General features: G+C 42.4%; 1 protein-coding gene across 1 annotated transcript in view; it reads left to right on the plus strand.

Annotated features, from left to right (window-relative positions):
* Window positions 1–12,564, plus strand: part of ntrk2a (neurotrophic tyrosine kinase, receptor, type 2a) — a 102,751-nt gene that overhangs the window by 66,182 nt on the left and 24,005 nt on the right. Inside the window, exon 14 of the mRNA XM_080766581.1 lies at window positions 1,857–2,045. Within this exon, the coding sequence (XP_080622707.1) occupies window positions 1,857–2,045 (189 nt within the window). The remainder of the gene's footprint in view (window positions 1–1,856; window positions 2,046–12,564) is intronic.

A 12,564-nucleotide genomic window follows, 5' to 3' on the forward strand; every position in this document is an offset into this window, starting at 1 on the left:
CTATGATTATTGGTATATCACTATGAAAAATAATAATACCATGACCTTTTTTATTTGGGGGTCCACCTGCAATACCCTCAGAGCCCACAGGTTGAGAATCACTGTTGTGGACAAGCTGGCAGATGGACAGCAACTGTGTGTGTTTCTCCTCCCCAGCTGTCAGCTCTCTCCTGGCAGGTACCACTGCTGGCTTGCTCCATCTGGAGCAGTCGGCTGACGCTAGTGAATCAGCAACATATTAATAGGTCTGCCTTTGAGAAATACAACTCCACAATAAATATTGAGCATCTTCTCAAAAAAAGTTAACCTATTCTAAACTTTTAAAAAGTGTCAGAGTAAGCGCTTTGATAAAAGAGCTTGCTATGTGGTTGCTTTTTTGGAGGGTAATTTCTAGGGTTTAATGAATGTTTAGTGTGAACACAGCTTGAGAGTGCACAAATATAACCAAATGGACCTTTGTGTGGGTCCATTTACACTCTTGGAATTACAAATGGATGAATTAAAAACATTTTTTACTATATAGTAAGCTTTGTGAGCTTTGTAACTAAAGCTAAATGTATTCATTTCACTCAGCTACAGTAGATTAGAATATAAGTCAATCACTTTACTGTAATGCAGCCTTTAAGACCAGGAAAGACACCATTATATGCACAACCTTATAACCAAAACCAGACAATTTATTGCTCAGCTCATCTGTCCAATTTTAATGCATTCCTTGACCCCAGGACACAACGAATGAGCCTTTCATGGTTCATTGAGTCACTGATTAATTCAGACAAATGCATGAACATAACACAGTACAGTACTCCTATAGGACAGGTGCACAAGTGAAATCGGAAGCGATAGGAAAAAACAAGAAAATGACAAATATTTCCAACAAAATTGGAACTGGAACATTAGCTGGTAAATTATCTTTGTGGTGTCTCTCCTGACTGGATGAAATTTAACCCACCTGAAACGTTATTTAACCACATGCATACTGATAAATGTGGTTAAATAAAATAAAAGTGGCAGATAGTGGCCAAAGATAGTCTTTTTAATTATATAAATTTAGGGGTATGTATGTCATGTGGTCTACCTGCAGTGCACAGCCTTTGTGAACTACTGGTAGATGGCGATCTACCTCAGAAGCACACTTTCACCTCTGTCCACGCATTACTTCATCATTAAAACCATGCTTTTTTATAGCCTGACCAACAAAAATAAAATAACACCAACTGGAGCTAATACTCTCAGCTCAGTGTGTGTGTGTGTGTGTGTGTGTGTGTGTGTGTGTGTGTGTGTGTGTGCGTGTGTGTGTGTGTGTGTGTGTGTGTGTGTGTGTGCGTGTGCGTGCGTGTGCATGTGTAGTAAGCAAGTAAGTGTGTTGCATGTGCGGGTCTGCATTGATAGATGGTGGTGTTAGTCTGTTTTTCTCCTTCCTTCTTGCCTCAGGTATTTCATTATGAGGTCAGAAACAATAACACAGCTTCCTCAAACATCTCATTTTCAGACTCTGCCTTCCCAAGTTATAGTGGTGTTTGTTTTGTTAAAACAAAAAGTATAATAATGTCAAAACGCTTTATATTCATGTTTTTTTCATTATCGGCCTCCCGGTCTCTCCAGCTCTTTAGTGAACAGAAAATACATTTTCACTTGTTTATCCTGTATCCTGCATGGGTTCTCTGTACGGATTGGATTCAATTAGCATGCAGGTATGTTCTAGCTGTTAAGAGCTGGAGATTTGGGATTTGGGAGACACCTGTTACCAGTGTTGTTCAAGTTACTTTTTAAAAGTAATTAGTTATAGTTACTAGTCTGAAAAAGTAACTAATTACTTTACTAGTTACAAAAGTAACTCTTATTCTGTCTGGCAGGGCCGTCCTCTGTGATCAGCAACGACGACGACTCTGCGTCTCCTCTTCACCACGTGTCCAATGGCAGCAACACGCCGTCCTCCTCAGAGATGGGACCGGACGCCGTCATCATCGGCATGACCAAGATCCCCGTCATAGAGAACCCCCAGTACTTCAGGAGCACCAACAGCCTGCTCAAGTCTGACACCTGTAAGTAGCACCGTCGTCCAGAAGTGGGGTGCGCACGCTTTTCCGACACACCAAAGGTCCGAAGCGCGGGGACATGCGATGCGATGCGAAAATGCGATGGTCCGACATGCGCTGCTCCCGTGCTTGCGGTTATGGTTAGGTTAGGGATTGAGGTTTCGGATCAATAGTATGTCGGAACTAAAGCCTGTACCCCCAGAAGTACCAGTGGTGGGAAAAGTATACTCACATGTTTTAAAAGGAGTAGAGATGTGGCGTAAAAGTACAAATACAATAACAATACTATATTTGGAATCCGAGATGTAGTGGAGTAAAAGTAAAAGTATTGGAAATTGGAAATACTAAAGTAAAATACAAATACCTCAAAATTGTACTTAAGTATAGTACTTAAGTAAATGTACTTAGTTACTTTCCAACTCTCCCATCGTCGATAAGTATGCGCTAGTTCAGCCAGGACAGTGCAGGAACGCTCTCGGAAATGTGAACATTTGGTTATCAGCTTAAACCAGTGGTTCATGTCAAGGACCCAGAGCGGACGTAGAATACGCACATCGACAGGCTGGATGCTGGGCTAAAGAAACTTTAGAACATAGTGGATGGAGCCCACACACCACAGGAAAGACGGCAACATTTGATTTTAGTTTTAGTCATAATCCCTTGAATAGTTTTCACTTAGTTTTAGTCACCTGGAATGTTGTAGTGTCGACTAAATATCATGAGATTTTAGTCGACTAAAATGTATTTTGGCAGGCCTTGATGACAGGCTGATTTTATACTTGCTGAAAATAGCTGATCTACAAGCTCAGTGTGACCCTGCCACATATAAAGTGTCCAGTAGCTGGTCAGTGTGACCCACAGTATATAAAGTTAATGTGAAAACATAATACTTCACATGAACTCTGGTTTGGGGGTCAACTGTAACTTAATGTTTTTGTCAACAACTCTATCATGTTCCTTCATCAGTCCGGAACTTTAAAACTTGGAACAGCTGCTCTCCCTGCTGTTTTTGAACAATAATTGTAATTAAATGTAACAAAGGGTCTTTTGTGCTCACTAATCTCTGGCCAGGCCCCTGTCCCAGAATTCACTGCATTTCAATACCTGGAGCTCAAGGTGAAAAATAACTCCCCTTTGTTTGTGCTGGAGGCTGGCAACTAATCTCCACTGTAACGTCTCACTGGCTGGACATCTTTCTTCACCGACCAAAGAGGAAAAGTGTTCCTTCTAGTCTAGGATTGTTTGAACTCAATGTTGTAGTTCATTTCTTCTTATTTGGAAAGTTTGGACTTGGCATGATAGAAGAAGTGAGGAATTTCCATGCAATGTTACAGCACAATTGCATTGACATGGGCCATGGCATACAGTACATGCGATCAGCTCACATGATTAAACAAGTGACAGTTCTATTGTGACTTGTTACGGTATTGTTTTCGTAAATGAATGCCCTACTTCTTCATACTACAGTTGCCAGGCTGTTATATCAACACAGAAATTTGCTCTTAATTGGCCTCCCCCGCAGTCTAATGAACATTGGATTCATTGAATCGATTCAGACCAGTTCCCTCGCTCCTTGTGGCTGCGCTGCTGTATGGATTGTACAAGACGTCGCTGTCGGGTGGAAGGAAACCTTGTATGTCCAAAACCATTACTGTTCAGGAAACGCAACATACATTTTCAGAAATAGCGAAAATAGCAGATCCACAAGCTCACAATGCGGCGCGATGCGACGCAATGTGAGCTTGTAGATCTGCTATTTTCACTAGTTGCGCTTGACACTCTTGACGAAGGGGCGTTAAATTGTGCGGGAAAAAATCATATAAAGTAATCGATTTGGAGATATGAGGTTTCTGCCCGACAGCGACGGGGACTAGAGACGAATGAGGAGAGAGCACAGAGGAGAAGGGAGGCTCAACAACAAGACGCTACTGGTATTTTAGGAGACAAAGGCGTTGACGTCAGTGTAGTGCCCTATTATATGGCACTGTGTGTGTGTGTGTGTGTGTGTGTGTGTGTGCGTGCGTGTGTGTGTTAGATTTAGATTTATACACCCATACAAGCTCACAATGTGTGACACGTGGGCTTGGAGATCAGCTATTTTGGTTCATGACCCCGGCCGGCCCGTGGGTTAGGGTTAATAATGGCAAGAACACAAATACACCGTAGTGTGTGTGTGTGTGTGTGTGTGTGTGTGTGTGTGTGTGTGCGCATGCTTGTGTGTGTGTCTCTGTTTTGTGTTTGTGTGAGTTAGTGCATACATGGGGTTACCATGGCAACACCATTCCTGCTACCATGGCAATGGCCTTGGAACTGCTGAATATAAGCTGTCCATCTTGAAAGGAAAGTGTGTACAGCATGTACAGTATACTGTATGCATGTGTGTGTGTGTGTGTGTGTGTGTGTGTGTGTGTGTGTGTGTGTGTGTGAGTGTGAGTGTGAGTGTGAGTGTGTGTGTGTGTGTGCGCTCTCTCAACCTGTGGGCCGGGCCCGTGAGTAAATTGCGAGTGGGAATAATTGGCAAATTTTAAGAATGTAATATTTAAAAGATCAATGTAAACCTAAAACCTTGAAGAATGACTTGATTGATCATTCAAAATATATAAATACATAAACCATGTTAGGTGGTCAGATGGGTGGGTCAAACCTGAAGGTTGAGAACCACTCAGACAGACAGACAGACAGACAACATGGACCTGGTACAGTACATTGAAGAGACATTATGATTAAAAGGAAGCACCAGGCTATTGCCTCATCTTTACAGTAAATTATAAATCTATGTGTGTGCACATCTTTGTGCTCGTGTGTGTGTGTGTGTGTGTGTGTGTGTGTGTGTGTGTGTGTGTGTGTGTGTGTGTGAGAGGGAGAGAGAGAGGGAGGGGTTATATAGGGTACATTTATAGCGGTTCTTCCATCCCTGCTATAAAACCAATAGACAGACCACAATTTACTGACTAAGGGCAGGTATATAACATCAGGAAATCAATGGAAGTCAATACAGTATTACACTGTGTGTGTGTGTGTGTGTGTGTGTGTGTGTGTGTGTGCGTGTGCGTGTGTGCGTGCGACCCGTGCGTGCGACCGTGCATGTGTGTGTGCACGTGTGTAGTCCTGTCCATAATGAACTCAGTGTAATGCTAATGGAGGCCAATGATCTGTCGTAACCACATGTACACTAGGGCCCAGATTCTATACATGTCGATGAACATTTGCCAAAAATAGCTTATTGTTGCAACGTGTTGTGAGCTTGTAGATTTGTTGTAGAGGTGGAAATAAATCGCTGGAAGTATAGAGCGTCGCAGTCCCGCCCCCTCGAGAGACCCGGAAAAGAAATCGCTGTTCATTTTCCACTTTTCAAAAAGTATTTATTTAAAGACGTTTACGCCACGGACAAAGCCAACTCTTGTCGTGACAAATCATGACAATAAACACAATGTTTTGGGCCAAACAAAGAAAGAAACGGCAGGTTACAACACTTTTTTAGTTGTTTTTCTTCTTTGTAATTATTTGTTTGGTCCAAAAAAGTTTGTTGTCATGATTTGTCACGGCAAGAGTTGGCTTTGTCCGATGCTTAAAAGGTCTTTAAATAAATACGTTTCGAAATGTCTATGCCTGAAGAAGGTCAATAGCTTGCTAAATAAATACATTGATTGGGCGCAGATCTGAGTGTGCGGAGCTTCCCTTTATTTTTTCTCATGTTCCCTTTGTAGCTCCAGCACCTCTCTTAAGTTTTTTTCAGCGGATGAGCGGTGGTTCTTTTTCCATTTTTGTCTGAAATGTCTATGGGAAAAATGCATTGGGAATAATTTCCTGGGCCTGGCGTCGTCATGAAAGGGGGCGGGACTGTGACGCTCTATAGAGCACTAGGGGACCTAATGGTTAAGGTTCTAGCCATGCTTCATGGGTGGAAGCCTTTATTTGTTCAAAACGTATTATTTTAAAAACATTTCAAAATAGAATGCACACGAGTCATGACACTACTTTTATGCAAGACTCTAATGTTCTACTCTGATGAAGTAGGGCATTAATTTACAAAAAATGTAAACATAATAAAACAATAAAAACAATGTTGAAATTACATATTATAAGTGCGGGTCATTATAGGCTCAGTGGAACAGCACATTATTGAGACCGTAGGTCAGTTTACTATATGAAAACCTGCATCTCGCGTCCGTCACGCCTTGTGACGTGCTCCATATAATGGCCAGTACAGAATTCTTTCGATATTGATCTGACCACATCAAACCCTTAGATCTCCATATATGGAGCTGACCTGGTCTGACATTCCAAAATCTGACCTCATCAAACCCAACACACACACACACACACACACACACACACACACACACACAGTAGAAATACTGATCTCATAGTTTCCAGAAAGGAGGAGATAGGTGGAACATAGGGTGGTGTAGAGCTAAAGAGAATGAGATAGACAAGAGAGAGAGAGAGAGAGAGAGAGAGAGAGAGAGAGAGAGAGAGACAAGAAATAACATGTCTCATTAGGTGTGGCATTAATTTTCAGAAGGTGTAAGAAAAGCTGTGGTGATGTGGGTGCATTTTTAACACATCTGCATGTCACGGCTTTGTCACGCTGTTGACAACCTGCCGCGTGTTACTTAGGCTACTGGATGGAGCAGAACAACATGCTTTGGTTTCTTTCATCAAAATGAAACATTTGGGTCGTGATTGCATTCCCCCGTGTTGTCTCCGGCTTGGCAGGGTGCTCCAATTGGCCGTGTTTTGGGGTGTGAATAAGGTAGAAGTTAACGTTCCCTGTCGCTCCTTCAGGTCGTTTAGGGAATGGGTTCCCAAACGTTTTTAGCTCCCAACCCCAAAATAATGTGGGGTTGTCGTCACCCCAACCTAATCCCAGAGGTAATTGTATGCACATGAATGTGCACGTTTGGTGTGCATAGTCTAGTGCTATGTAGGGGTTTTGTAACAATTATGGTAAAATGTAAATGTAATATTTTTTTTTACATTGCATTTCACTCATTCTGTTTAATTATATTCACCACCATCAGTGTCCCGTGATCCCATGTGGATTCCCGTCCCGACCCCAACTTTGGGAACCCCTGGGTTAGGGCAGTGTTCATTCAGAACCCCTGGGTTAGGGCAGTGTTCATTCAGAACCCCTGGGTTAGGGCAGTGTTCATTCAGAACCCCTGGGTTAGGGCAGTGTTCATTCAGAACCCCTGGGTTAGGGCAGTGTTCATTCAGAACCCCTGGGTTAGGGCAGTGTTCATTCAGAACCCCTGGGTTAGGGCAGTGTTCATTCAGAACCCCTGGGTTAGGGCAGTGTTCATTCAGAACCCCTGGGTTAGGGCAGTGTTCATTCAGAACCCCTGGGTTAGGGCAGTGTTCATTCAGAACCCCTGGGTTAGGGCAGTGTTCATTCAGAACCCCTGGGTTAGGGCAGTGTTCATTCAGAACCCCTGGGTTAGGGCAGTGTTCATTCAGAACCCCTGGGTTAGGGCAGTGTTCATTCAGAACCCCTGGGTTAGGGCAGTGTTCATTCAGAAACTTTTCATGCCACAACGCCCCAAAATAATCCTATTTGAACTGCATGGGGACCACCCACCCTTGGAATTGTAGGAGTTGACGCATTCAATTTAGTTTGACTTTAGTTTCATAAATAATAAATACATTTTCAATAAATATAGTGAAAATGGCGAGCCGTTGTAGATCAGCCATTTTCACAATGTTTGCCTCTCTCTTAGGTAATAGTTGACAACTTGGCCAATGTTTGAACATTTTTATATAGTTTGTCGATTACTTTTGATGCAGTAATAAAAAAAGGTATTAAAAAGGTCTTAAAAGTCCTTAAATTGTCATTTGCAACACTCAAAATATATAAAAATATGCCGATATGCTCAGAGCCTGTTGGGTGGAAGCTTCACAAGTCTCAATATTTGCCATCGACAATGAAAGGAGAAATTAGGTCAAATGTCCGCCAAATATGACGTAAATTTGTGGCAACAGGCCTTCTGATTGGCCAGTATGAGATGATGCATGATGATGTACGATAAGAGCGCCCCTCACTTCACACTGGTGTGATTTTTTTAAAGATCTAAATGCATCAACTTTGCTTTATAGTGTGTTTATCCATGAATGTGGATATGTACATGCATCGAGGGGGCAAAGAGCTCCAGAGCAACATTAGGCCGTAATGTCAGGTCCCTTTTCCTTCAGTTTTGTTCCCATACCAGGGGCACATTCAATGCACATTTGCATAGACAATATCCTTCTGGACTTTGGGTTAAAAGTTTTAAAATATTAGTGCAACTTTCGTTCATTTTTTATTTTTTATTTATTTTATATATATCACACGGAACTATGTTTTTTGTGTCCATATCACTACGCCCAAAAAAGAATTCCATGTGATAGAGGGGTCAAAGTTGAACAAAAGTTGCGCTAATATTTTAGAAATAGGTCAATAATACAAATGACGTTAGTTTTGTGAATTCATTTACTTTTACTGCATGGCCCCCTGTGCCCCCTACAAAATGACCGGAACTACTTAATATTGACCAAAACCAGAGCAGAACTCCCACCACGGGACTCGGGCAATCAGTTAATACAGTTGCAACCACTTAATGGAAAGTATTTCATACAGCTTAAGTTAAAGAAATCTGAACTATCCCTTTAAGCTGAGTGACTGACGCTGAATAGGTTTAAGTAATTATGTATACATTTTTGAACCCATTACTGCGGGAGTGAGTCATTATTGCAACAGGTCGTTTCAGGGAATCAGTTGAAGTATAGTCATCCAGCTGTGCTTCGAACGAGCATGATGGAACACCTATTGGTTGAATGCTTCTGAAAATTCTTCTGATTATGATTCTGCTTGGTCAATGGTCAAGTATGTTATTTCAGTATATTGACAGCTGAGCTTAATAACAGCCCTGTTGTGAAGCACCTGCTGCTTGGTCTTGTGCTGTATCCAATGCAGCTCTGTCAAGGTTAATTTCTCAACAATGTCCCTCTAATGTCTCTAACCGACCCAGTGTGTGGTTGGAGTTGAGGTGGAGGGAGAGAGAGAGAAGAATAATCATTTTCATAAAATGCAATACTCAATGACCACACAGTTTCAGTACAGTACAGTACAGTACAGTACAGTGACCCCCTGTGGACCCCCACACGGTAACTATGTCATTTCTCAACCTTTTCGGGACACACGGAATGGGCACATTCCTGGTGGTCTCGATGTTCCGGGTGACCCTCGGGGACCCCCACACGGTAACAGTCATCAGCGTCAGCTGATGGAGGGCTTGGCAGGATTTGGCTGATCAGCTAATGGAGACGAGGCACGGCTTGACTATGGTTCCCTGCCAGAACCAACGATATGCTCTATTAGCACATTGTTAAGACTGCAGTACGAGAAGATTCCTAGGTTGTGTTTGTCCACCGGAGACGTGTTTAAAAAAAGCTGACCTTTGTTTACAGTAGTTTGTCAAGTTGAGACATTAGCATTATTAACATCTATAACATTGTGGTGAGCTTGATCGGCGGTAGTTTAGACCCCTGGCAGACTCCGGTCAATCAAGAATCAGATTTTAATTGTTAAATTGGTCCATAATGTTTGCTTGATGAATATACTGGTTGGTTGACCTGGCTCTGAAGTGGTTCAGTACTTTTTAAGAGCCAGAATTTAGATTATCATTATACATATTTTTTAGGAGGGGAAACCGTGAAAGTTGAATTAATTGAAAAACTATTGTACGTGCATTTGAGGTGACGGATCACCTTCTTCTAGAGGTAACGGAGTGAGGGAGTCAGGTCCTTCTAGAGGTAACGGAGTGAGGGAGTCAGGTCCTTCTAGAGGTAACGGAGTGAGGGAGTCAGGTCCTTCTAGAGGTAACGGAGTGAGGGAGTCAGGTCCTTCTAGAGGTAACGGAGTGAGGGAGTCAGGTCCTTCTAGAGGTAACGGAGTGAGGGAGTCAGGTCCTTCTAGAGGTAACGGAGTGAGGGAGTCAGGTCCTTCTAGAGGTAACGGAGTGAGGGAGTCAGGTCCTTCTAGAGGTAACGGAGTGAGGGAGTCAGGTCCTTCTAGAGGTAACGGAGTGAGGGAGTCAGGTCCTTCTAGAGGTAACGGAGTGAGGGAGTCAGGTCCGATTAATGAAGCCCTGTGAGGGTGAGTCGGTTCAGTTGGTCTGCGCTAGATGCTAAGACGAGGTCAATTAAGTCCCTGTTTCAGGTCATGAGTGCTGAAAGCACTACCTGTCCATAGGAAACTAGAAAGAGGTGCTCAGTGCAGCACAAATCTATTATGCTTTTAAGTACTGTAGTAGAGCTTTAGTTATATATGGACCTGGGTATCTGTGTATTGTATCTGTATGTTCTCCACTGCACAAAGTTCTGATGGAAAAATAAAGTAGTGAAGTTTGAAATCTCTGCCAGGAAGGACGCGAGTCTGTTTGGTGCATGTTTGTTTTGGTGTTGTGCGTGCGTGCGTGTGAAAAGGCCCAGGGCAATGGGAGCACTATAGGATAAAGAATGTTGATCATTACTGGAAAATCTTGAAAGAATTGGACAAAATTTGGAACACATAAAAAATGGCCTACCCTAAAGGATGCTAAACAGCTACTGAAAATGATACTAAAACACATTGTAGAAAGTAAAGACATGATGTGTTAAGAGATGACAATGGCCTCTGTTGAAGATATATTAACATGACACCGCACATGTTATTATTAACACATCATTAACACTCTGTGACAGTTTGTCAATACAAATCCTTATGTGCGTGGCACGTGCTTGGGGAAAACACATACACGCAGACAAAGAGTGAGGATGGACAGGGACAAACGGATGAAGAGTCCATTTATTTATTTAGCAAGCTGGAATGTGTGAAAGGTGGCCCCAAAGGGAGGAATGGATGGATGAGGAGCGGTGTTGCCAGGTTTTGCGAGAGTAACAAGCAAGCAGCAACCAGGTCTATGAAAACAAGCCCAAAAGAAGCGACTATTTTAGGTCACATGAGCCTCTGCCATTTAGTAGCTATTTGAGAATAGCTGATAAAAATGTCAAAACATTTGAATTTTACATTTTAACAAAAATCTTGTATGGTGGTCCCTGACGCAATATATTTTATTATTTTTCATATTAATTTGGCGGTCCTTGACTGCATGAACATGTTTGCGGGTTTAAACAACCTTAATGTGTAGCCCAAATTAAGGAACTACACTTTGGAAACAAACACCCAAGGTCGAAACTAACAATAAAACCGACTTTATGGGAATACAAACCCGCAAAGTCAGTTATCATAAGCAGACATGGCAACACTGATGAGGAGAAAAGATGGAAAGGGGAAACGGCGGGAGAGCGAGGGGCGGAGAGATGCTTGATGGGGAATATCATTTCAGCAGACATTAATTATTCTTTGAGTGTGGTGATTAACAGGTGTGAGGAGCGGTCATGAAGGATGGGTGGGATGCCTGATAGGAGGGTGGGAAGACAGTGATTCATTAAGGGCTTTATGGTGTCTGGACATTAATAATTGGATGCTGATGATTAAGGAGTGATAGCTGTACTGGAGGCTATCACGGGGAGGAACCGACAGGATGGAAAATAGGATTTATTTTAATGAGATATGCACACATGTAGAGGTGAATGTTAAATGACCGATGGTGATGGGAAATAACTGCACGTGCGTGTGCGTGAGAGAGAGAGAGAGAGAGAGAGAGAGAGAGAGAGAGAGAGAGAGAGAGAGAGAAAGCAATTATTATACTGCTCTCAACAGTATCCCCAAAATGGACAGGGGGATCCGATCGTGTGAAGGACTCTGTTTTCCTGTCGTCTGCAAAGCACTGACATCGCAGCCAACTTCTCTGATCTCACTGCTCTGACATGGCCCATGTGCACCAAGTCTAACACCTACCCCATCCATCATTACTGTGCAGGTTGGGGTGATCATTTACATGTGGCTGAATCCGCTTTCACACTCTTTTAGTGCAATGTATTAATGGCCTGGCAATATGACAGCTATTGCAGGACATTTTACATCCAATATGATTCAAATTGGTCTGTCTTTCAGTCTAAGGCAAAAACATTTAGTGCAAATAAAGTTTGATGAAGCAGTAAAAAAATAAGTTTTTCATCTGCTTTTGGAGTGTCCCTTCCTGCCTACCTGGGATATGTAGTATAACATGGAGTAAAAGCAAGAGATGGGGAGAGTCTGGGTGAAAGGAGGATGGGAAATGAGACAGGCAGCTTGGCTATAAAGGAAATGGTAGACGAAGAATAATATATGTCCTGACATTCATTTTGAAAGTTGTTGATTAAAAAGTGCCATTTGTGCTAGAATTATGAGTGAATCAGGAATACATGCATCTGAAATGAGTTAATCTGATGGAGTAAAAGCTGGGGGGACAAATGGCTGACATTCAAAAACAGCATTATCATCTTTTCCCCTCATCCTTGAAAATAGTGTAGAATGTGTAGAAAGAAAATACATACAGTATATGGTCACGCCTCATTAAACCCTGTACACTCAAGACACGCTCCATATATGGCCAGTACAGAA

Source organism: Protomyctophum bolini, assembly GCF_963924005.1.
Source record: "Protomyctophum bolini genome assembly, chromosome: 6".
In the NCBI taxonomy this organism is placed as follows: Eukaryota; Metazoa; Chordata; class Actinopteri; order Myctophiformes; family Myctophidae; genus Protomyctophum; species Protomyctophum bolini.